This window comes from Ranitomeya variabilis, chromosome 6 (genome assembly GCF_051348905.1).
Source record: "Ranitomeya variabilis isolate aRanVar5 chromosome 6, aRanVar5.hap1, whole genome shotgun sequence".
NCBI classification, from domain to species: Eukaryota; Metazoa; Chordata; class Amphibia; order Anura; family Dendrobatidae; genus Ranitomeya; species Ranitomeya variabilis.
In genome coordinates, this window is record NC_135237.1 from 104,319,230 (window position 1) to 104,345,132 (window position 25,903).

The window sequence follows — 25,903 nt, forward strand, 5'->3', positions numbered from 1 at the left end:
TATTAAGGAGTATGCACAATATTATTGCCATTTTAGTTGATGACAATGGGAGTATTGAGGTTCTAATCTGTGGAATAGATGAAAACAATTTGCTATCTCAATGTTTGCAAGTATAAACTGTCTCCTTACTTGCTAAAATTCCATAAATCACTCTATGACCAAAAAAGTGGAATTTAGAGTTGACCACGTTTAGACTCTGGGGACTGTGAACTATTCCCGGCTGCCCTGTTAGGTACTGTACACAGACACAAACCTTACCATATCATACCATACAAACAATTTTAATTGTGTAGTTACAGTCAATAACCACTTCTAGTCGGAACATCTTTGCATAAAGAAAAGTGTGATACATTTATAAAAACAGCCAGCTGTAACAAAATAACTGGTGTTTTCATAGGCATAAACTCATAAAAAAAGAAATACACTTTTATACAGAAACTTTGTACAGATGTAGCTTGAAAATTGATTGTAAACCAAGGGAAGACACATTGCACACATCAATTATTTTTTTTTCACATTAATTGCATAAGTTTCTAAGGTGATCTATTTGTTTTATTTACCTAAGCTTGTTTGCATGATAGTAAAAATTGCATACCACAATAAGAGTGAAGCTTATAGTATGAATTGCTTGGATAACATAGAGCACTTTTTTATAGGCAACTCTGTAAAGCACATTTTCTCTATTTAAAACTTTTAAGACACTTTGTTTTACTGCCCATCAAAATACATATATAAATAGAAAAAAAAAGAATCAGTATGGTAACGAAGATAAGCAATATAACAAACAACAAAGAAAAAAAAAATAAAATAAAAGAACATTGCCCCCAAAAAAGTAATTACAACATGAGGCTGCGGAATCTGCAGATAATGGGACTAAATGTGTACATATTCTTCCTTTTGTAACCTATAGAACAAAATACGAACCAAAAAAAAAAAATATACAGTGACTTTATTTCCAAAAAGAGAACATAAAGAAGTTTAAATTACGGCAGTGCCATATAACACAAGGCATTTGTTGGCATGTTATCATTTTTAACTGCATCTCACAGCATAGAGCTTTTCGGCACCCCACGACTGTGCAAGAGTAACATACTCTCCTATTTATACATAAGCATGACTTTCTGAAGATCAAGTGTGGATTAGAAGAGAAAACAGAAATTAAAACCCCACTGAAGGTCTGTATGCTTGATTCAAGGCTCCAGATTTCGATACGTCTGGGCTAAATTCATGCTTGTCAAGTATGTTGTGGATTATCCAGTGAACACAGATCTCGGAACCAGATTCGGCAATTTTTTTTCTGGAGCTAAGAGAAGCTTATAGACAGAGTAAAACATTAAATACAGTCTGTATCTTTTCCTTTTTTGTGCAAGTTTTTTTTTTCCCCAAGATTCATTGGGCCATACAACGTACAACAGAAAGTTACTGACAGTACCTAGGATGGAACAGGGATTAGTAATACCAATTTAACATGTGAACAAAAAAAAAATAATACTTTACGATAAGTCATTCAGGTCTGCAGTAATGTCAGTGTTCCTTTCTCCAGTTAAATTGTCTTCAAGCTTAACTGAAAAGAGAATACTAGTACTTTTGTCTTGGGTTTCCATTTCCATATCCTTGGACAAGTCATCCTCTTCGTATTCCGCCACATCGACCTCTAGGCCAGAATTGTCTTTGAGCTTTCCATGATGTTTCAGATAGTAACGCTGATTCTGGAAAAACTTGATAATTGTGAACTTGGGCAGATCGAGTTGTGCGGACAATGTTTGAATGGCTTCTTCATCTGGGTACAAACCAACATCTTGAATGAAGCTCTGTAAAATACCCAGCGCCTCAACAGAGATCTTTGTTCGTGGACGGGACTGTTGACGGTTTTCTTCTTCAGATTCTGCTGGAGATGCCACGGTGGGCTGTCTAGGGGGCAACCTTGGACCTGGTGGCTGTGGGGTTTGTTGCTGTGGCTGTTGTTGTGGTGGTGGCTGCTGTTGTTGCTGCTGTTGTTGTTGCTGCTGCTGTTGTTGCTGCTGCTGAAAATTAAATGGAAATAGTAAGAAATATGATAAAATCTCATAATACAAATGTTTCTAAATTTCAAGTACTGACTAGAATATCAGATCATTAATCTGTTCTTGTAACTTTTTTTTCATTCTAGTCAGCAGCTATGTTAAACTTATGCATTAATGTCTCATCTGTCTCATCGTACCATTGCTCTCCAAGCTTACAGTACTAAATGCTATCAGATAATATATTTATGCAGCTTGCTGACCTGAATCTGTTCTGCAGAAACGTGGATCATATGGGATGGTCGATCACCATGCTGATGGACCGCGTTACTTTCTTGTTCATAAATAACATCTCTTTCTGTTTGGGGAAGACTTAGAAACCTTCGAATCATGGAGAGATTTTCCCACAGAGTCCTGTTTTCTGGTGAGGGATCTTCTTTCCATCTCAATAATTCACACAACCACCCCTGCAAATTAATTAAAAAAAAAATCATGTTTCCTTACATATTCGGAACTGTATTTCTAATTTGTTCAAACATTTTCATGTATTTGTTTGCCGTGGTCTCTCTTTTTCATCTGTACATATCGCTCAGTGTCAATGTAAAAAGAACAGATATGAGCTATTTACTTTGGCGCTCACTATTCTGATATATAGCACTTTCTGCACCAGTGTGAGGAGCCAAAAAAAGGCGCTTTATTCTAATACCTTCTCATGCAATTAAAATGGTGGTAGAAAAAGAATTGATATTTCAAATATAAGCTTCCAAAAGTAAAATATAGAAATGATCCATACAAACCACATACAGCTGTCACAGATGTGTATACACTAGTGGTGAAAAGTGAAGTGTGATCAGTAGTGTTTCTTTTCACACCAACTTTGAACAAACTAAACATCTTTCTTTTTTATGTCTAATATATAATGGCCCTTTTTAAAGAAGTCCCTGTTTCAATGCATTGTGCTGATGCCAACAATAAACTTTTGTATACATCAGTTGTTTATTTGTATTAAAATATTACTAAGGATGAATCCTATCATATAAGTGTAATGTGGCTGAATAAGTTTTATGCATATTGGATACCAAAAGTCACATTTGAATGACCAAGAATAAAAAAGAAAAAAAAAAAAACACCCTTTTTTATTTTAGCTGACAACATTTAAACTTGACCTCAATACTTGACGGCAATGTTTTAAAAATGTCATGTACGTGTTCTATAAGGTAAGTTATACAATTGTATGCTATTAGACCGAGGATCCACTAAATCTTGTACTGTACACCATTGGTGATAAGCATATGTGTTGAAAACTCAAATTTGCTCATATTAAGAAAGGAAATTCGATTTGACATTATTTGATAAAAATTCAACGTTCTCTGTTGTTTCCAGAACGCAGACCAAAATAAATGGTAAAAATAGGACAAATAAAAAAACAAACACAAAACTGCATGCTTCTGCAATGCCCTAATCATTCCTCCATCTAGCTCCCTTAGACCTCTTCATCACTTCACCGCATGCTATATATACACACATATGTATGAACACACACATTACATATATTATACACACACATACAGCTCTGGCAAAAATTAAGAGACCACCACATCAGAACCCTGTCATGGGCAGCCCCATCTCCAGACCTGAACCCCTTTGAAAACCTCTGGAATGTAATCAAGAGGATGATGGATAGTCACAAGCCATCAATCAAAGAACTGCTTAAATTTTTGTGCCAGGAACAGTGTGAAAGACTGGTGGAAAGCATGCCAAGACGCATGAAAGCTGTGATTAAAAATCATGGTTATTCCATACAATATTGATTTCTAAACTCTTCATGAGTTAAAACGTTAGTATTATTGTTTCTAAATGATTATGAACTTGTTTTCTTTGCATTATTTGAAGTCTGAAAGCACTGTTTTGTTTTTTAATTTTGACCATTTCTCCTTTTCAGAAAAAAAAATACAAAATTTATTGCTTGGAAATTTGGAGACAGGTTGTCAGAATTTTATAGAATAACTGAAAAAATTACATTTTACTCAAAAATATACCTATAAAGAGAAAAACCAGAGAAACTGAAAATTTTGCAGTGGTCTCTTAATTTTTGCCAGAGCTGTATATACACACATATGTATACATAAAGTATATCACAAAAGTGAGTATGCCCCTCACATTTTTGTAAATATTTTATTACTAGATGGTGGCCCGATTCTAATGCATTGGGTATTCTAGAATATGTATATAGTTTATTTATGAAGATTTAAGAATAATGCAATGAATACACAGGATTTTCCGGGTAAAATATATACATTATCATTACATTTTATTGCTCATAGAACTTAATACAACTGAATGAAATTATTAAACAGATCATCAAAATATATAAACCATTACATGAATATCTAACTGTATTTAAATAAATCATCGGACGAAAGAAGTAAAGAAGTACATCGACACTATAATATATTTGTGCATGGCACTGTGACTGACAGAACTTGTTCAGTAAACGTGACTGAACTACGTGGCACTGTGACTGACAGAACTTGTTCATTAAACGTGAGTGAACTATGTGGCACTGTGACTGACAGAACTTATTCAGTAAACGTGACTGAACTACATGGCACTAACTGACAGAACTTGTTCAGTAAACGTGAGAGAACTATGTGGCACTGTGACTGACAGGACTTGTTCATTAAACGTGACTGAACTATGTGGCACTGTGACTGACAGAACTTATTCAGTAAACGTGACTGAACTACGTGGCACTGTGAAGGCACTGTGACTGACAGAACTTATTCAGTAAATGTGACTGAACTACGTGGCACTGTGAAGGCACTGTGACTGACAGAACGTATTCAGTAAATGTGACTGAACTACGTGGCACTGTGACTGACAGAACTTATTCAGTAAACGTGACTGAACTACGTGGCACTGTGACTGACGGAACTTACAGACAAACAGACAGAATTAGACAATTATATAGTAGATATCTTTTCATGGGACAACACTGAAGATCTGACACTTTGATACAATGTAACGTAGTCAGTGTACAGTTTGTATATGCGTAAATTTGGTGTGCCCTCTAATAACTCAATACACAGCCATTAATGTCTAAACCGCTGGCAACAAAAGTGAGTACACTCTTAAGTGAAAATAGCCAAATTGTGCCAGTGTCAATATTTTGTGAGGCCACCATTATTTTCAAGCATTGCCTTAACTCTCTTGGGCATGGAGTTCACTAGAGCTTCACAGGTTGCCACTGGAATCCTCTTCTACTCCTACGTGACGACATTACGGACCTGGTGGATGTTAGAAACCTCCGCTTTCTGTTTGAAGATGCCGCACAGATGCTTAATATAGTTTTGGTCTGGAGACATGCTAGGACAGTCCAACACCTTTATCCTCAGTTTCTTTAGCAAGTCAGTGGTCATCTTGAAGGCGTGTTTGGAGTTGTTATATTGTAATACTGCCATGTGGCCAAGTTTCCAAAGGGAGTGGATCATGCTGTCCTTCAGTATGCCACCATGCTTAACACCATGCTTGACTGTAGGCAAGACACACTTGTCAGTACTCCTCACCTGGTTGCTGCCACACACACTTGACACCGTCTGAACCAAATAAGTTTATCTTAATCTCATCAGACCACACAGGACATGGCTCCAGTAATCCATGTCATAGTATGCTTGTCTTCAGCAAAGTTTTTGCACGCTTTCTTGTGCATCATCTTTACAAGAGGCTTTCTTCTGGAAGGAGTTATGCAGAACAATTTGATTCAGTGTGCGGCATATGGTCTGAGCCATGACAGTCTGACCCCCACACCCCTTTAACCTCTGCAGCAATGTTGGCAGGACTCGTACCTCTATTTTGAAAAGACAACCTCTGGATATGATGCTGAACACATGCACTTAACTTCTTTGGTCTACCATGGCGAGGTAAAACCTGTCTTGTTAAACCGTTGTATAGTCTTGGCCACCAAGCTACAGCTCAGTTTCAGGGTGTTGGTAATCTTCTTATAGCCTTGACCATCTTTATTTAGAGCAACAATTTTTTTCTTTGTTCTTTGTCATGAGGACCGATGCTGAACTTCCAGTGACCAGTATGAGAGAGTGTGAGAGCGATAACACCAAATGTAACACACCTGCTCTCCATTCACACCTGAGACCTTGTAACACTAATGAGTCACACAGGGATAATTGGGCACAATTTGCCATTTTCACTTTGGGGTGTACTTTTGTTGCCAGCAGTTCAGACAATAATGGCTGTGTGTTGAGTTATTTTGAGGGCACACCAAATTTACACTGCTATACAAGCTGTACACAGACTACTTTACATTGCATCAAAGTGTCATGTCTTCTGTGTTGTGCCACAAAAAGATATAATAAAATATTTACAAAAATGTGAGGGGTGTACTCACTTTTATGATATACTATATATCAGAGAGCATCAGATCGGGGTAAGGCAGTGTCAGGACAGTTAGGTGATGGGGATATATATTTTTCACACCTTTCCTAGTTATCTGTAAATTTGCAGTCAGCAGTCATTGTGCTAATTTTGCACAAAGCAAATTAAAAAAAAAATAAAAAATGTTAAAAAAAATCGAGAAAAGACAATTTCTTTCTAAAGTTCAAGGCAAATTCAGATTGCCTTGGACCGATACGCTCATCTCTAAAATATATATATATATTTTTTTTTAAAAGCAGTGGTCTTTTGATGGGGTGCAATTTCACGGCACACAGATAATAATAATAATAATCTTTATTTTTATATAGCGCTAACATATTCCGCAGCGCTTTACAGTTTGCACACATTATCGTCGCTGTCCCCGTTGGGGCTCACAATCTAAATTCCCTATCAGTATGTCTTTGGAATGTGGGAGGAAACCGGAGTACCCGGAGAAAACCCACGCAAACACGGAAAGAACATACAAACTCTTTGCAGATGTTGTCCTTGGTGGGGTTTGAACCCAGGACTCCAGCGCTGCAAGGCTGCTGTACTAACCACTGCGCCACCGTGCTGCCCAATGTCCTAAACTGTTATTGCAATTACTACGAAACCACAGAGTACTTTGAGGGTTAGATAGTAAATATCTTGGTTAATTCAGTAGTAAAATTAAAACAAAAAGGATAAGAAGAGACTGAATAAACACAACTCCATTAAAATCACTTGAACTTTCAGGATCTCGCTACTTTTCAATCTGACAAAGTTTAATTTGACACCTTCTGTTCCAAACACCCTGTTTCTCCTAAAAATTCAGCCTTTAGCGGAAGCCAATAACTATGCTCGCCTCTTACTTTAACTCGTTGGCACGAGTTATGTATGAACTGAAAATGCCATGCAGATGAATGCCGGGCTCTGTTCAAACCCGCTACATACAACACAAATCCTGTAAAGTTATGTATTGTAAAGTGAAATATATTGTGAAATAAAGGTCTTAAATCCATCTGCCACACTAGAAATATTGTTATGCACTGCACCGCAACCAGGCACCATCTGCAGATGTCTTGCAACAGTAAGCAAGAATATGCCGAAAATAATTTCAATGTCATTTTATTCAAATATATAAGGCCCTCAAAACCGAGTGTTTATCATTAATTTATATACAGAAGAGCTGAACTCAGGGCGAAATCCAATCATCTACATACAAGGGGATTACAGTCATGGATTTTTGGTGGTTTAACGAGAGAGTGAAGATGATCGTTTGCACAAGCTCTTAATTATAGTGCGCCACTCCCAGTTTTATATGATTTTCATTAGTCTGTAAGCCTTTCATGAACCTTTTGCAAATTATGAAGATTTATAAACAAGGGTGGAGTATTAACTTATCTAAAGGTTTATTATTAAAGTAGGAGTAGTTAATATCTTAACTATATGCTTGAAGCCTTTTAATATTTGGGAGCGCCGTAACCTTTAGATAACCCTACCTGAACAATCATTATGTGTCATGAATGCTGTTCCAACAGCCAAAGCAATAAAATGAAGAAAATAATGTTCATAACCAGTATAACAATAGGCAAGAACATAGTAGTAAAATATTACAGTTTACAAAAAGCATGGCTTAAAGGGGTATTCCCATCCTGGAGTTTATGGCACATTCATGGGACCCCCCCCCGTACAAGATCCTTATCTATTAATACAAAACAGAGAACGTTCTTGTTCTGAAGGACCGGTTAAAACTCTGCATTACTTTATAGCACATTTCAATGGGTACCGTGTAAAACTTTACTTGGCCTTTGGTGGCACTGCCGGCAAAATTAATATTGGCCATCAGATTTCCCCAATAGTTCACATTTATCTTCTGAGGATCCCAGCCGCAGGACTCCATGTTGTCAGATAGTCGCTCAGATACCTTTGGCTTATTTTGTTAATTGTGGACCTCAATGATACATTGCCTATAGAAATTCAAAATATCATGGGTCTTCACTGGAAATCTGTCAGAATTATCTCACCCCCAAACTGTTTATATACGGCTGAAGTTCTTTCAAATTCAAGTCCAGCAATACAGGACATGGCCAGTCCGTTCCTCCATTATTCAGAAATCAGTGATTGAAATTCTATGCAAATGAGGATGAAGAACTATTTGCAGATCAAGAACTTGTGTCACTCCAGCTCTATTCTCCACCCAGCTGTTGTGCAATTTCACGCAAAGAGCCATCAGTCAAGCTGGAGGAGGAGGCGCTGGATGGGGAATAGAGCTGGAGTGACTGAGGCAGCAGCCTCATTTGCACATCCATGCAAACGCCAATTTCTCAGTCATGAAGGAACCGAATGGTCATGTAAATGTATTACTGGACTTTTGAAAGAGCTACAAGCGTATATCAATAGTTTGGGGTGTGAAATCCTGCTGACTGATTCCCTTAGCATTGGTTTTCTTATGTGGGCTAAAAAGACTCTTTGGCCGCTCATGTGCTCCAGGGTGGGGTGCGACTGCCAGGTACCTTTTTAAAACAAATGCCTATTTCATCAGTTTTCACCAGAAGACTGTCTGACATATGGAAAAATGTCTGTAAAATGGTAGTTGCACAAAGATTTTGTAATTTTTGTCATTTTTACACCTTACTTTTTAAAAGGCAAGCGGAAGTTTACAGGTAGGGGGGTTATAAGTGGCATAAATTAACACACAATCATAAGCCTTTTATTGAATTGAATGCATCTTACTCCAGGGCGCCTTTCATCAAGGCATGCATGCAAAATTCTTCATTAATTAAGACAAAAGGTATTTTCCTACGCTGACAACCTTTTACTAAATATATGTAATGTCAGATATATTTCATCTATATAGTACTGTGCAAAAATTTTAGGCAGGTGCAGAAAAAAATCATGCAAAGTGAGAATGCTAATAGTTTATTTGCATCAATTGACAAAATGCAAAGTGAATTAACAAAAGAGCTACCGTATTTTCTGGTGTATAAGACGACTGGGCGTATAAGACGACCCCCAACTTTTCCATATAAAATATGGAATTTGGGATATGCCTGCTGTATAAGACGGGGGTCATCTTATACGCCCAGTCATCTTATACGGCGTGTGGTTCCCAGGGTCTGAAGGAGAGGAGACTCTCCTTCAGACCCTGGGATCCATATTCATGTGAAAAATAAAGAATAAAAATAAAAAATATGGATATACTCACCCCTCCGAGAAGCCTGGCTGTCACCGCTGCAAGCGTCTGCCTCCGTTCCTAAGAATTGCAGAGGGTGAAGGACCTTCGATGACGTCACGGTCCTGTGATTGGTCCGTGACCGCTCATGTGACCGGTCACCTGACCGTGACGTCATCGAAGGTCTTTCACGCTCTGCAATTCTTAGGAAAGGAGGCAGACGCTTGCAGCGGTGACAGCCAGGCTTCTCGGAGGGGTGAGTATATCCATATTTTTTATTTTTATTCTTTATTTTTTACATGAATATGGGTCCCAGGGCCTGAAGGAGAGTTTCCTCTCCTTCAGACCCTGGGAACATTCAGGATCGCTCCCTGCACACGCCGTACCCGGCGTATAAGACGACCCCCGACTTTTGGGACAATTTTTAGGGGTTAAAAAGTCGTCTTATACGCCGGAAAATACGGTAAATCAAATCAATATGTGACTAGCCTTTGCCTTCAAAACAGAATCAATTCTTCTAGGAACGCTTGTACACAGTTTATGAAGGAAACTCAGAAGTGAGGTTGTTTCAAATATCTTAGGAGATCTAACCACCAATCTTCTGTGGATGTAAACTTGTGCAAATTCTTCTGTTTCTTCATGCATTTCCAAACAGACTTGATGTTGAGATCATAGCTCTGTGGGGCCGTATCATCACTTCCAGGACTCCACGTTGTTCATAAGGCTTCAGATAGTGCCTAATGACATTGTATAAAGATTTCTTGGCTTACTACTGCTTCAACGGTCCTCAACGCTGCTTATTGCATTGTGTTCTCAATTTTGAGAGATACAGGCAGATGCTTATCCACCATGTAATACCATGAGGAAGGCATCCGGTTGGCTCCAAATTTATTCTGACAACAACCCTAAACATACAGGGAGCAGCAGATGTAAGACACATCATGCTTACAAAATAGGTATAGATACCACAGTGCCGTCAGCTCAGAATTGGCAGCAAAAAGTTGGATTGTGCCATTTACTGATCAAAAGACGTTTGTCTACAGGTGGTCTTCATGGAATAATTTGGGTCAAAAACCATAACTTCGACATAGAATCAAGAAGAATTGACTACTGAAAAATGGCAGCAGATGACCAAGATTGAGGCGTCAAAATCTTATATATTTGCCTTGAACCAAAGTAAGTTTGTTTGCTGGAGGGTCTGCTAGCAAACAGTTAAACATCGCGGAAGTTTCTGACTCAGCAAATGGAGTTGAGAATTTGTTCAGGATTCATGGTGTCACCATTGCTGAGAAATCTAGGCAGGTACTTATCCATATACAGTACCATCAGGAAGGCACTGGTCTAAACAGGTTCTGCAGCAGGACAACAACTCCAAACATATAGCCAATGTCATTAAAAATTTTCTTCAGCGTAAAGAAGAACAAGTAGTCCTGGAAGTGATCATGTTGCCATCACAATGCCTGGTAGGAACATCAAATTTGTCTGGCATTGCATGAAGAGAGAAGGATTTGCACAAACCTCATACGCAGAAGATCTGTGGTTTGTTCCCCAAGATATCGGGAACAACCTCCCTGTTGAGTTCCTTCAAAAACCTTTGTGTCAAGAAGAATTGATGCTGTTTTAGAGGCAAAAGGTGGTCACACCAAATACTTATTTGGCATACATTTCCCTTTCGTTCATTCACTTTGTATTTTGTTAATTGATAAAATAAAATATTGACACATAATTTTAAAAACATACTTATTCTGCAGCATTTTTTTCCGCATATGCTGAAAAATCTTATGTATGCACACCCATTATAAACATATATAGATCAAAAGATGCATGACCATGCTTAACAATAAAATAAAAATGGAGAGCAAAAAGGCATGGAAATCATTTTAAATTATTTACAGGGTTAAAAGGGTGAAATGGTACTTTAAATACATCTGATTTCATCATCTCTGCCATTTTTGGTGGCAAAGTGGTATTGATCTTTTCAAATGCTTAAAATTAACTATTTCCAGAAGGTCATTATTTGATTAAAGACATTAGAGTTGAGGGCAAAAATGATGCACTTTGTCTTCCTTACCATTTCAAACACAATGTAATATAATATGAAATATGCCCTAATGATAATGAGAAAAAAACACCGATCCAACATTGTAAATGATATTCTGCATCTCCACACTCAAACTACAACCATCTGATACAGATATTTTGCTATGCACTACTGTTGGATTTTTTATCGAAAAGATCAAAGGCATTTCTTTTTTTACCCCCATCACTCTTTCCTTAAAATAGTGTTGTATCTAATTCAACAAAAATAGAAAAGACACGTAAAATGAAGCATGCCAATCTGGTAAAGTTATGCACCTTATAAACACGTTAACATGAATCACCATTTTTATTACAGGATTATTCCCATTGGTGCCTTTCATTACGGAGAAGAAAATGAGAAAATTGTCATTCGAAAGCTTGACAAATGTCTAGAGAGTGGGGCAGGATTGTGGAAGGGGAGTGACAAGGCAGGGCATCTATACCAACACCGGAAGGTTGACCGGTCCCACCAGAATCACAGAGTTAGGCAGACAATCTAATGTTAAGGTGAAAACTGAAAACAGCAATTCTACTGTTGTAACTGCATCCAACTATTTCTCTCACTTCAGCAGAAATTTAGATTAACCTGTCACGCTATAGGTCTAGATAGAGAACATGATTTGGTAAACTAAAAAATGCAGGTGTGTCATAAGTACGTAATTGGTAATTTATCGTAGGTTTTGACGAAAGGACTGAAAACAAAAAATTGTGCCAAAAATTGTTAATATTTTGGTATCTGGTTGTGACATTTAAAGGAAATCTAACTTTTCAAACCAAGCCCAGCACCTTGTAGGGGACCATAGCCTTAGGAAAAATTGATCCCTTAGAACCCAATTCATAAAGACTGGCTTTTTTCACAGGTGTGCTGGAATCCAATGCATACCTCTTAATGAATTCGGTGCATCAGTCTACATGTGCGCAATGCCACAAATTTTACTACAGTCAAGGATTGAAGCAAGACTTGTGGCATAAGGAACGCTGCAGTTGGTCATGAATTTAACAAGTGGGGAATCCACACCCCCATCCCATTCATTTCATCGGAGCTAGGCGAAAATAGCGTGAGACTGCCAGAAAGCAGCAACACTCATACCAAAATGTGACTTTTCAAAACTTTTTATGCCAGAATCCTGGGTAAAAGCTTTGATGAATCGGAACCTAAGTGTCCAAATCCTATTCCGCATTTGCAATTGGTTCGTTATTCAAATATGCTTAAGAGAAGTTCTTGGTGCGCCATTGGCATTGCTACGCAACACTACGATGTTAGCTCTTATCTCACTGCAGAACGGTGTTTGATTATGACAGCAGACTGTCAGTCATTACATGTCTCACACTGGTAACGCCCCTTTTATGTCAAATAATCTTTAGAGGCAGATTCTCGGGGAGCTCAGTGCCTGGCCCATAGTTATAAGACATCAGATCGCAGATATCACAGTATCATTTTATCAGTCTTCGTATGACCTGCATGCCCATGTAGACGACTTAGGAGGGTTGATCCTACTGATAAGACTCCCTTTAAAGTGGTTTCTCCTACTTTTATTTTTAGGGGTCCAGGTGGGAGAAATTAAAAATAAAAAAACTTCCTGTACTCACCTCCCAGATCGGTACCGCTTCTGCGCATTGCGTCCCTGTGCCGGTCCCCTGGCAGAAACAATATCATATAACGGCTGAGGCCCATCATAGGCAGCTAAGGCAACATCAACAATCCAGAAATCGTCCGGGCAGCCTACCAAAGCCAGCATCTGCATTCGGATAGATTATCACCGGCTCTTTCCCATCACCCCAGTGGCACATGTATACACAGTAAATAAAATGACCACAGGAACATTTAGCAACAACAGATTAATCTCTGAATTTCATAAGAAAAACCTACAACGTTGGCTATTTTAATGAAATATTCCCCCCCAAAAAATTGAATTGAAGAAATAAGAAGCCTTTCTATTAAAACAAGTGAAAAGGTTTAATTTGCGGAATGCGAGAAAAAGAGAAAAAAAAATAGACTGCACCAAAAAGTGAAAAGGTTAAATGTTTTTCTTTTTTCTTCTTCTCCACATGTGGTTTTCATTAGTAAAAAAACTGAACAAGCTGTTTGTGGTTAAACTGTGTAATCGGCTGTTATCAAGCTAGCACTGCATTTAAGATTTACAGGATACATCGGCTTCTGTGCCACATTAGATGTAATGGGGAGGGGTGGGAGGGAACAGAGGAGGAGAGCGCGTATCCTGAGGAATAATATTTCCAATGCAGCCACTCTCGCACTACATCTGGTTGTGCCGGTAGCAGCAGTTAAATTGAAATATTTCTCAGCGTGTGTCAGAAACATGCAGAATGGTAATTATGACAGATCTGATTAAGCCTGAGTGCCACTAAGTCCCTGGCCAGCTCCGGTTGTGCAGGTGTGACCTTGTGCATGCCTGCGTGTGTAAATAAAATTAATTACAAGCGAGAGGGCGAAGGCTTCGGTGACATCACAAAGCGGAGAAACTCCCAAGGGGGAGACCTAATGGAATATTTTCCCTCAGTCTAATAATACAGTTCATATTGACTTGAGGTAATTAGTGGGATCATTAAAGCAGTTTTCCCGGCGTATTTGGCTGCCTGATCAGATTAGTGAAAATGTTCTTCAGAACAAGCCCTGTGTGGTCTGCCAGAGGAGGAGGAAATAAAAAGCAACAAAGCAGATTTTGGAATCATAAGCAGTCCTGGGCTTTCGGTCCTGCAAAAACGACCCATCTCCAGGGTCTCAAAATCTGGTGGTCTCAGCTCTATTTAATGGAACCCATGTGATGGGAGATAATGCGGCATGCCTGTAACAATGTATCAGCGATGAATACTCCAGTTAGATTAATTATACTATTTATGGCTGCAGTAGAAAAGCTTTCACTCCTGTAATGTGCGCCAGCTACAAAGAAATGCAGCTTCAGACAAGTACACGGGAACGATTCGGTGAAGTCCACAAAAGCGAGGAACTCCATTGCCTTTAATAATACAAAACACTCTTAGGCTATGTTCACACATTACATTTTTGCCACTTTTTTTCGGTGCTACAAAAGAAACAAATGTTGTTGTTTTTTTTGCAGTGTATTTGCCGCATTTTTATTGTCTCTTGTGCAAGCTGATAAAGTATAGTGCCCCCCCAAAAAAGTCATGATGCAACTTCCTTAAGGTTTTTGCACCAAAAACACAGCAAAAGCTGATACCTGCATTTTTGCACTTGCCCATTGTTTCCTATGGGAAAAAAACGCTGCAAATACGCTGAAAAAATGCTGATAGAAGGGCCATGCTACAGTTTGCAAAAAAGCAGCTTTCCAAAAAGTCAGGAAACTAAAACTTGGCGTGTGCATGAGATTCCTGAAATCTCAGACTTTGCTGGTACTCTAAAACAGAGGTCCCCAACCTTTTTTGCACCAGGGACCGGCTTTAAGCAAGACCAGTTTTCCATGGCCCGGTGGGGGTGGGGCAGGGGCGGGGCTTTGGTCATATGGGGGTGGAGTTTCCTGATCATTCCATAACATTTCCTCCGGCACGGCGGTGCGGATGTAGCAGACCTGTGTTAGTCATTGATCATGTGCTCTCAAGAGAAGTTATCGGTCCACACTGCACTGATAAAAGTACCACAAAGCTTTAGCATGAGGCCAGATGTAGCAGAGAGGAATGTGTCACTTGTAGATTTCATACACAGAGTGATTCATTTGTCGGGTTTATGAAACACTGAACACAGATGTAGCAGAGCTGATGGTGTCACAGCAGAGTACATTCATTAATGATTAATCAATTGGTTTTTTACTGATGTAGCAGAGCTGAGTTTGTTATTTATTAAGTTTCATGGCCACTTCATGAAAAAAATATTCAGCACTGCTACATCTATACCCCAGCTCCCCACACATGGACCCTGCACAGCCGCCGGTAATACCTTCATTCAGAGCGGCCCAGCCCGCTGTTCCCGCACACACGCACAGGCCGGATATGACTCACCCATGGAGACTCCGGAAATACATGGTGACGTCACGGAATGGGAGGAGCTGCGGCTGTGGAAGCCGACCACCCTGCTCGTACAGCGGGAGATGGGAGGAGGGAGTGGCGGATGAGGGGGAGGAGACTTCCGCCCGAACTCCACGGCCGCCCACCAAAGGGGGAATGACGAACGCTGCAGCGCTGGAGTGTGACGAACGCTGCGGCGCTGGAGTGTGACAAGCCGCACAACCGGCGTGTTTAGCCGCTGTCAGCGGCGCCGCGGACCGGCTGCAAAACCCCAACGGCCCGGTCCTGGTCCGCGGACCGGCGGTTGGGGACCTCTGCTCTAAAACACAGCTTAAAATTAGCATAAAAAAGCAGCAAAAAAGCAACGTGTGAACATAGCCATATGCTGTATATACTTGTGTGTTCACGTTTATTTCCGTATTTATTATACACATATTATACTTTTATTTTCTTTTGCAGTACAGTGCAAGGGACAAAATATAAAGCCCAGCTTGTACTGACGAACTCTGTCCTCTGAATGTGCATTGGATGAACTGAAGTAAAGGGAAAGATTTCAGAAAATAATATACTGTTTAAATCAAGTATTTATCTCAAATTGTTTTTCTTAACTTTTTCTTTTCAATGGTTGTTTTAAAGGGAACCTGTCAGTCAATTCATGCTGCCCAAACCACAGGCAGCATGAATCAGAGCCTGGATGCATAATGGCAACCTTGCACATACATCTCTAAAACGCTCCAGCATCTCAAAGAACACACAGAACAGAGATCCAACCCGGGACTATAGGGAGAGACGAGACTAGTCCAGCTCCGCCCACCGGCTTCTCCCTGCACCACTCTCTTATGTGTACACTGAATGAGAGACTTGTCAATCACCTGGAACCGAGTGGGGGCAGAAGCTGCGGTGGTGCTGGACTAGTTCGTCTCATCTCTCACTATGGCCGCTGGTCAAATCTTCAAACTACATTTTCTCTGAAATACTGAAACGTCATGATCATGGAGGGGCTCGGAGCAACCCATCACTAAATGTCCTAACTCCGCCTACAAAAATGACAACTGCAGACTGATTGGTTGCTAGATGGAAATCTCAATTCTTTCTTTGAAGTAGCTTAGACCCATCTATATATTTTATGACGGCAAAAAAATATATAAAAAAAACCAATATGGTAGTCAGTATAGCACTTGGCCAACCATCTCTCTAGAAACTCGCCATAACTATGCATGCACTTTTCTGGATTGGGCATGTTGAAATCTAATATGCCCAATCCTTAGTTTCCGTCTCACATTGGCTGACAGAGGACGGATGAGGAATCCCTATACTTGTCACACAGGAGAGTATGTTTGGTAAATGAGGCCGGTTCAGATAAACTTATAAAAAATCATACCAACCAGAAAACAAATAGACGGTTTTCATTTGTACCGTCACCCATAAGCCATCCATGTGTCACCCGCATGTCAGTTTTTACATCCATACGACATCAATTTTTTAAAATGTTAAACACACGAATACAGTTCCTGGTGTAAAAAATGTAAATGGATTCAATGTGAATGATCCATATGGGATCCGTTTGATTTTTGTGCACCTATAAACACGAGTAAGTGAATATCAACCGTTAAAGAAAAAGGCATTTGCACAGCCCTATTCAGCAACATGGGTCCATGGGATAGTTGATACATACATGGATAGCACTCATAATAATACGTATGTCTGAACGAGCCCCGAGGCTGAATACAGCCCAGATGTCTGAATATCAGTCCCAGTACGGACCACAATGCACGGACTGACATTCTTACAGGCAGGTATGGCGCTGTCAGGTTTGGGTCAGGAGACCCATGGCCTGTCTGCACATCTGAATGCAGATACGGACGGCAATATAAGGACACATGAATTTGCCTTAAAGGGAATCTGTCAGCAGTTTTATCTATGATCATAAGATCGGGACAGAGACCCTGATTCCAGCAATGTATCAGTGTACAGGGTGCAGCAGTGATGACAGTTCTTGTTTTCTCTGCTGCAGATCTATCAGGGTTCAGTTGCTGATCTGTGAAGAATCCCGGTCACACCACAGCTTTCTGTGTATCATCATTGCAAAGGGTCTGATTGGACTAGGATGCATAAGGCCAGTTGTCCTCTAATGATAATCTCCTGCTGATAAAACACTGATTGTTGTGAAACAGAAAAACATAGACTAGTAAGTGACACATCCTTGTAATCAAGATCTCTGTGCCTACATTATGGTGCTCTCAGATCACAGCAAAAACCTGCCGACAGATTCACTTTAAACTCAATGCTCATCACATATAGAAATACCAGGTAACTTATACAGATCAGTGTATTACATTTTGAAAGGCATTTAATTATTCTTAGTACCTATCCTAAAATACAAGAAAAGAATAATAAAAGTGCTTGATATAAGCACAATAATGACCATAGTAAGTGTCACCAGGAAATCAGCAGATAATCTGCAAGTATCATCACAGCAAAGATCCCATAATAAAGAGAGAAGCATCTATTCACAGCATTCTACATTATTTATAGTGTTTCTGCTCCCTGATCTCATCCAGCAGAGCGAGTACAGTGTTCCAGTGCTGGATTACTGTAATAACAGGCAATGCACAGAAAATAGTAAAAAATGCAGAATCATTTCTATAGAAGAAACCAAAGCCAGACATAAAAGGTGAAGAGCATGCTCCAGAGTTCGTGATGTTCCTGGGATATGCCAAGCTTCGTCACAGATGGCAGAACCTGACAGCTCCCATCCGCAGCGCTGATACTCGACAGTTCAGCACAAGATCAGTGACATTCTGTCTCATTAGAGCCACGCTAATTATCACAGCTAGTTTCAGGGGAAACCATGTGTTGCAATGGTCAATTTGAAGGAGTCTGTGCATCAACAAACTGGTAATAAGGATCAGACACCTTATTACATGACAGCATGCTGCCTATGATCGGATTTAGGGAATTAAGGGAATAAAGCAATACTGAGGGCTGATTGCTAACGGATGGTGCATACAACAAAAATACACGGGAACTGAGTGAATAAAGTGTCGGATGAGCAAGTGTATTACATCTGGAGTATATATGTTACATACAGATAGAGGGGTGTGTGTATTTTCTATACAATCTATACAAGATGGAGGAATATTACCGTGTGTATATTATAGAATACACACATTTACAAAATACCTAACCCCCATTTAGTCCTCAGTAACTCAAGTACAGTGAGTGCACCAAGACGTTTACTCATCGCATTTACTCATCGCTGTCCCCTGCTGTTTCCAGTGCTGCTCCGGTCTTTTCCTGTGACCAATCCACATTAAGAAAGGAACTACCAGTCCCCTGTGTGAGCCAGCAAATCACATGATGAGGACGAGAACTTGAGCAGAGCTGGGAACGGCAGAAGATATCGATGGGCAAGTATTTTAGGGCACACACGATTCACACGTCACTGATGACGATTTGGGGGTGCAATTTAAATAAAAAAGTTGGACTCATCTTGACACACTAACAAGAGCAGTAAATGCCGGCTTAGCTAATCACTAGCACAAGAGGGTCACATATACAAGCGCTTCTCACAAAATTAGAATATCATCAAAAAGTTCATTTATTTCAGTTCTTCAATACAAAAAGTGAAACTCATATTAGAGCCATTAAAAACAGAGTGATCTATTTCAAGTGTTTATTTATGTTAATGTTGATGATTATGGCTTACAGCCAATGAAAACTCAAATGTCATTATCTCAGTAAATTAGAATACTTTATAACACCAGCTTGAAAAATTACTTTAAAATCCAAAATGTTGGCCTACTGAAATTTATGTTCAGTAAATGCACTCAATACTTGGTCGGGGCTCCTTTTGAATCAATTACTGCATTAATGTGGCGTGGCATGGAGGCGATCAGCCTGTGGCACTGCTGAGGTGTTCTGGAAGCCCAGGTTGCTTCGATAGTAGCCTTCAGCTCATCTGCATTGTTGGGTCTGGTGTCTCTCATCTTCCTCTTGACAATACGAGATAGATTCTCTATGGGGTTAAGGTCAGGCGAGTTTGCTGGCCAATCAATCACAGTGATACTGTTGTTCTTAAACTAGGTATTGGTACTTTTGGCAGTGTGGACAGGTGCCAAGTCCTGCTGGAGAATGAAATTTTCATCTCCAAAAAGCTTGTCGGCAGAGGGAAGCATGACGTGCTCCAAAACTTCCTGGTAGACGGCTGCGCCGACTTTGGTCTTAATAAAACACAGTGGACCTACACCAGCAGATGACACGGTGCCCCAAACCATCACTGATTGTGGAAACTTCACACTAGACCTCAAGCAGCTTAGACTGTGTGCCTTTCCACTCTTCCTCCAGACTCTGGGACCTTGATTTCCAAATGAAATGCAAAATTGACTTTCATCTGAAAACAACACCTTGGACCACTGAACAGCAGTCCAGTTCTTTCTCTTATTGGCCCAGATAAGACGCTTCTGGCATTGTCTATTGGTCATGAGTGGCTTGACACAAGGAATGAGACACTTGTAGCCCATGTCCTGGATATGTTTGTGTGTGGTGGCTCTTGAAGCAATGATTCCAGCAGCAGTCCACTCCTTGTGAATCTCCTCCAAATTTTTGAATGGCCTTTTCTTAACAATCCTTTCAAGGCTGCGTTTATCCCGGTTGCTTGTGCACCCTTTACTACCACACTTTTTCCTTCCACTCAACTTTCCATTAATATGCTTGGATACAGCACTCTGTGAACAGCCAGCTTCCTTAGCAATGATCTTTTGTAGCTTACCCTCATTGTGTAGTGTGTCAATGACTGCCTTCTGGACATCTGTCCAGTCAGCAGTCTTCCCCATGATTGTGGAGCCTACTGAAACAGACTAAGGGACCTCTTTAAACGCTTAGGAAGCCTTTGAAGGTGTTTTTTGTTAATTACTCTAATTTACTGAGATAATGACTGAGATATTGACAGCTGCAAGCCATAATCATCAACATTAACAGAAATAAACACTTAAAATAGATCACTCTGTTTGTAATGACTCTATATATAATATAGGAGTTTCAATTTTTGTATTGAAGAACTGAGATAAAAACTTTTTGATGATATTCTAATTTTGTGAGTAGCACCTGTATATTCAATGATTGGCAAAACTGACTCTTCTTCTCCATCCCTTCTAATGAGAAGGGGCTGAGAAGTGGAGATCAGTGGGAATTAGGTAAGCATTCATACTGGAGGAGTTGGGAGGCATCAGTGAGCGCATCATATTTTAGACAATAAATTTGACTGGACAACCCCTTTGACCAGTCTCTCTTGATACATGTGTTAAGGCTTCCATTTATATTGTTAGACATCAAAGGCGCCCGCAGGGTTATATAGGTTTGCCGGTAAGGCCATGAGCTGATGTGCATCGCCTGTGGCGGAAGTTTCTTTCTCCACTCTCTGCTTTGAAATTGGAGTTAGATAGTTGTCAGAAGAACGACTGTCCACTATGTAATGTTTATTGGGTTTTACCAGTCTCTCTCTCGATCCATTCAATATCCATCCAACTATTGTAAAATCCCATGTTTATCCATCAAGCAATCCATCCCATATCTATATATTGATTCCATGTCCATTTGTCAATACATCCCACACTTATTTGACATATTTGGCTGAATAGATTATCTATACCCACGCAAGCATAAATATATTGATTTCCTACATGCAATATATAGATTGTGTATCTACAAAGAGAAGCATGTATCACATAGGCATAGGTAGTGTATCCATTTATCTTTATATCAGCTTAGTATAATTACAAGCTTGCATTCCTCCAGTTGTACTAAAATAAAGCATCCAAACTCTCGATGAAACGAACATTCGCTCCCGTATTTCAGCAGAGTGACAAATCAGAGCAAGATAATTAATAAATGTTTGGCCATTTTAAATTGAGCTCCAAAAACAGCCCACCAGACACACAAAAGCTAAACATCTAATATGTATTTTTCACACGTGAATAAAGACATCTAAAAAGAGAATTCAGGTTTCCAGATAAACAAAATATTCTATCACAATTAGAAACATTTCAAAAGCCCTATAATTTTCAATCAAAATTACAGTAATTTCTGATATACAAGCCATGATTCATGACAGAATTTTACACTTCAGAAGAGATGACAGTGGCCCGATGTATGACATGCTGAGCACTGAACCAATATAAACCGCTCACTTTAATGTTTAAATAGCACTTAATGTTTAGAACCCAACAATAAAAGAAACACGGGGCCGAAATTACCACTTTCAGGCTGATTAAGGGGTAGGGAAGCGTTTGCGATTCATCTGTTTACATGCCCAATTGTTCATGGGTTTATGTTGATACATACATATACTATATACACAATGGGAAAAATGTATCTAAACTAGTAAAAGCACAAAATGGAGCAGTGGCCCATGGCAACCAACCAGATTACCATTTTCATTTACTAAAGCGCCTCTGAAAAATGTCATCTCAAATCTAATTGGTTGTAAGAACAACTTTCCTACTCCCGTTTTGCATTGGATTTCAAAAATTATCAATTTTTGGTTCATTCAAACGCTCCAAAAACGCACTAGGTCTTCCAGATATACGTTATGCAGGCCATTACAGTACCAAAAATGTGAAAAAATCCACAGCGCAATGTGACTTGTGTTGCAGTTTTCAAGAAAGTACGATTTGGTGCAAATTTCCCCCCACAAATTTTCACGTTGACATTTCAGAGTTTAATATTCTGTATACAGATCGCGAGTCTTTTAACCCCAAATCATCAGCCTCATATATACCTAAGAACCGGTCAGGAGACCTGTGAACGGCTCGTAAATTACGGTCCTTACACAGATCATGAAACTCACGACATGTGAATGCAGGCTGATGGTTGTACAATAACCACAGGATAAAATCTTCTACTTAAATAAAAAAAATATTTAGAATTGAGAGTCCTCAGTGGTTGATACCTTTTAATGGCTAACTGAAAAGATGGTAACAAATTGCAAGCTTTCGAAACTTCTCAGGCCTCTTCATCAGGCAAAGACTTATACAAAACCTGAAGAATCATATATTTACACACATCACAGCAGAAAGATAATGCCTGATGAAGAGGCCTGAGTAGTCTCGAATGGAGGTACTCCTGTCGAGGATGATGTCACAGGGCAGTAAGGAGTTTCTCACACTAAGGCCGGCGTCACACTCAGCGTAAGACAATACGGTCCGTTTTTTACGGCCGTAATACGGCCACAATAAGGAGAAATGTTCCCAAAATAGTGGTCCGTATGTCATCCGTAGGCAGGGTGTGTCAGCGTATTTTGCGCATGGCATCCTCCGTATGTAATCCGTATGGCATCCGTACTGCGATATTTTCTCGCAGGCTTGCAAAACCGACATCTAATGGATTTATGTGCTCAAATGTTCGGTAAAACATATATACAGTATATATATATATATATATATATATATATATATATATGTCATTGAGACACATATATATATATATATACACTGTATTTATATTTAATTCAGCGCGATATATGTGAAAAGCCGGTAAATCAATTGCCGGCTTCTCATTTCTCCTTCACAAACCCGACATGATATGAGACATGGTTTACATACAGTAAACCATCTCATATCCCCTTTTTTTTTGCATATTCCACACTACTGTTAGTAGTGTGTATGTGCAAAATTTGGGTGCTGTAGCTGCTAAAATAAAGGGTTAAATCGCGGAAAAAATTGGCGTGGGCTCCCGCGCAATTTTCTCCGCCAGAGTGGTAAAGCCAGTGACTGAGGGCAGATATTAATAGCCTAGAGAGGGTCCATGGTTATTGGCCCCCCCGGCTACAAACATCTGCCCCCAGCCACCCCAGAAAAGGCACATCTGGAAGATGCGCCTATTCTGGCACTTGGCCACTCTCTTCCCACTCCCGTGTAGCGGTGGGATATGGGGTAATGAAGGGTTAATGTCACCTTGCTATTGTAAGGTGACATTAAGCCAGATTAATAATGAAGAGGCGTCAATTATGTCACCTATCCATTATTAATCCAATTGTATGAAAGGGTTAAAAAACCACACACACATATTATTAAAAAGTATTTTAATGAAATAAACAAACAGGTTGTTTTAGTATTTTATTGCTCTCTCAATCCATCCGGAAGACCCTCGCTTGGCAAAATAATAAACCAACAATATACATACCTTCGGATGAACTGTCAGGTCCCACGAAGTAAATCCATCTGAAGGGGTTAAATCATTTTACAGCCAGGAGCTGCGCTAAAGCACTGCTCGTGGCTGTAAAAACCCCGGGTGCTGAAAGGAAAGCTGGGTGATCTGTACTTACATTGAGTCGCGGTGAGGCGCCCTCTGGTGGATGAACTCATATGAACTCGAGCGTGGGAACTTTTCCAAGGCTGCAGTTCATGAGAACATCCACCAGAGGGCGCCTCACCGCAACTCAATGTAAGTACAGATCACCCAGCTTTCCTTTCAGCACCCGGGGTTTTTACAGCCATGAGCAGTGCTTTAGCGCAGCTCCTGGCTGTAAAATGATTTAACCCCTTCAGATGGATTTACTTCGTGGGACCTGACAGTTCATCAGAAGGTATGTATATTGTTGGTTTATTATTTTGCCAAGCAAGGGTCTTCCGGATGGATTGAGAGAGCAATAAAATACTAAAACAACCTGTTTGTTTATTTCATTAAAATACTTTTTAATAATGTGTGTGTGTGTGTGTTTTAACCCTTTCAGACAATTGGATTAATAATGGATAGCTGACATAATTGACGCCTCTCCATTATTAATCTGGCTTAATGTCACCTTACAATAGCAAGGTGGCATTAACCCTTCATTACCCCATATCCCACCGCTACACGGGAGTGGGAAGAGAGTGGCCAAGTGCCAGAATAGGCGCATCTTCCAGATGTGCCTTTTCTGGGGTGGCTGGGGGCAATGTTTGTAGCCAGGGGGGGGCCAATAACCATGGACCCTCTCCTGGCTATTAATATCTGCCCTCAGTCACTGGCTTTACCACTCTGGCGGAGAAAATTGCGCGGGAGCCCACGCCAATTTTTTCCACGATTTAACCCTTTATTTTACAAGCTACAGCGCCCAAATTTTGCACATACACACTACTAACATTAGTAGTGAGGAATATGCAAAAAAAAGGGGATATGAGATGGTTTACTGTATGTAAACCATGTCTCATATCCTGTCGGGTTGGGGAAGGAGAAATGAAAAGCCGGCAATTGAATTACCGGCTTTTCACTAACACCGCTGCGTATTTCTCGCAAGTCACACTGCTGGTCCGTGTGGAATCCGTATTTTTCTCGCCCCCATAGACTTTCATTGGCGTATTTTTTGCGCAATACGCTGACAAACGCAGCATGCTGCGATTTTGTACGGCCGTAGAAAGGCGTATATTACGGATGCGTTATATACGGCTGATAGGACCTGACCTATTGGGAATAATTGGGCCGTTTGTTAGGCGTGTTTTACGGACGTATTTTATGCGCTCTTACGTCCGTAAAACTCGCTAGTGTGACGGCAGCCTAAGAGTGCACAGTTCATACTAGGAAGCAGCAGCAGTGCATGTGTATGCAGGTAACTGAGGGGAACTGAGAGGAGCGATAATCTACAGGATGGGACTGTGCATAGAAGAGGCTTTAGAGTAACGATGCTCTACAGGAGGGGCTGTGAGGAGTGATGTCCTGCAGACTAGGCCTGTACATAGATGAGATGCGAGATGCACTGCAGGTTGATACTCTATATAGCGGGGCTGAGAGGAGTGATATTCTACAGGGTGGGGCTGTGCATAGAAGAGGCTTTAAAGGGGCAATTGTTATGACCCCAGTGGACAGGGTCTCAGAGGAACGTGTAAGTCTGCAAGATACAAAAATCCAGCTCATAGGGCTGTGGTAACTGGGTTGACCAAATAGCTACTCCTAACGCCAACACTAGAAGTAGCCGGGGATCATGCCTACGGTGATCGCTAGATGACTCGCGCCAGCCGGAGAATCTAACTACCCCTAGGAGAAGAAAACAAAGACCTCTCTTGCCTCCAGAGAAAGGGACCCCAAAGCAAGATACAAGCCCCCCACAAATAATAACGGTGAGGTAAGAGGAAATGACAAACACAGAAATGAACCAGGTTCAGCAAAGAGAGGCCAGCTTACTAATAGCAGAATATAGCAAGATAACTTATCTGGTCAACAAAAACCCTATAAAAATCCACGCTGGAGATTCAAGAACCCCCGAACCGTCTAACGGTCCGGGGGGAGAACA

General features: G+C 40.2%; 1 protein-coding gene across 9 annotated transcripts in view; it reads right to left on the reverse strand.

Moving 5' to 3' along the window:
• Positions 1-265: 265 nt before the first annotated feature.
• Positions 266-25,903, reverse strand: part of SATB1 (SATB homeobox 1) — a 237,401-nt gene continuing 211,763 nt past the window's right edge. For 7 of the 9 annotated variants that reach the window (XM_077268875.1, XM_077268872.1, XM_077268873.1 and 4 more), the window contains 2 exons: positions 2,264-2,467; positions 266-2,024 (listed from right to left, as the gene is read on the reverse strand). In XM_077268875.1, coding sequence (XP_077124990.1) covers positions 1,494-2,024; positions 2,264-2,467 — 735 coding nt within the window. In that variant the 3' untranslated portion in view covers positions 266-1,493. The remainder of the gene's footprint in view (positions 2,025-2,263; positions 2,468-25,903) is intronic. The other 2 variants (XM_077268877.1, XM_077268878.1) reach the window with 2 other exon arrangements.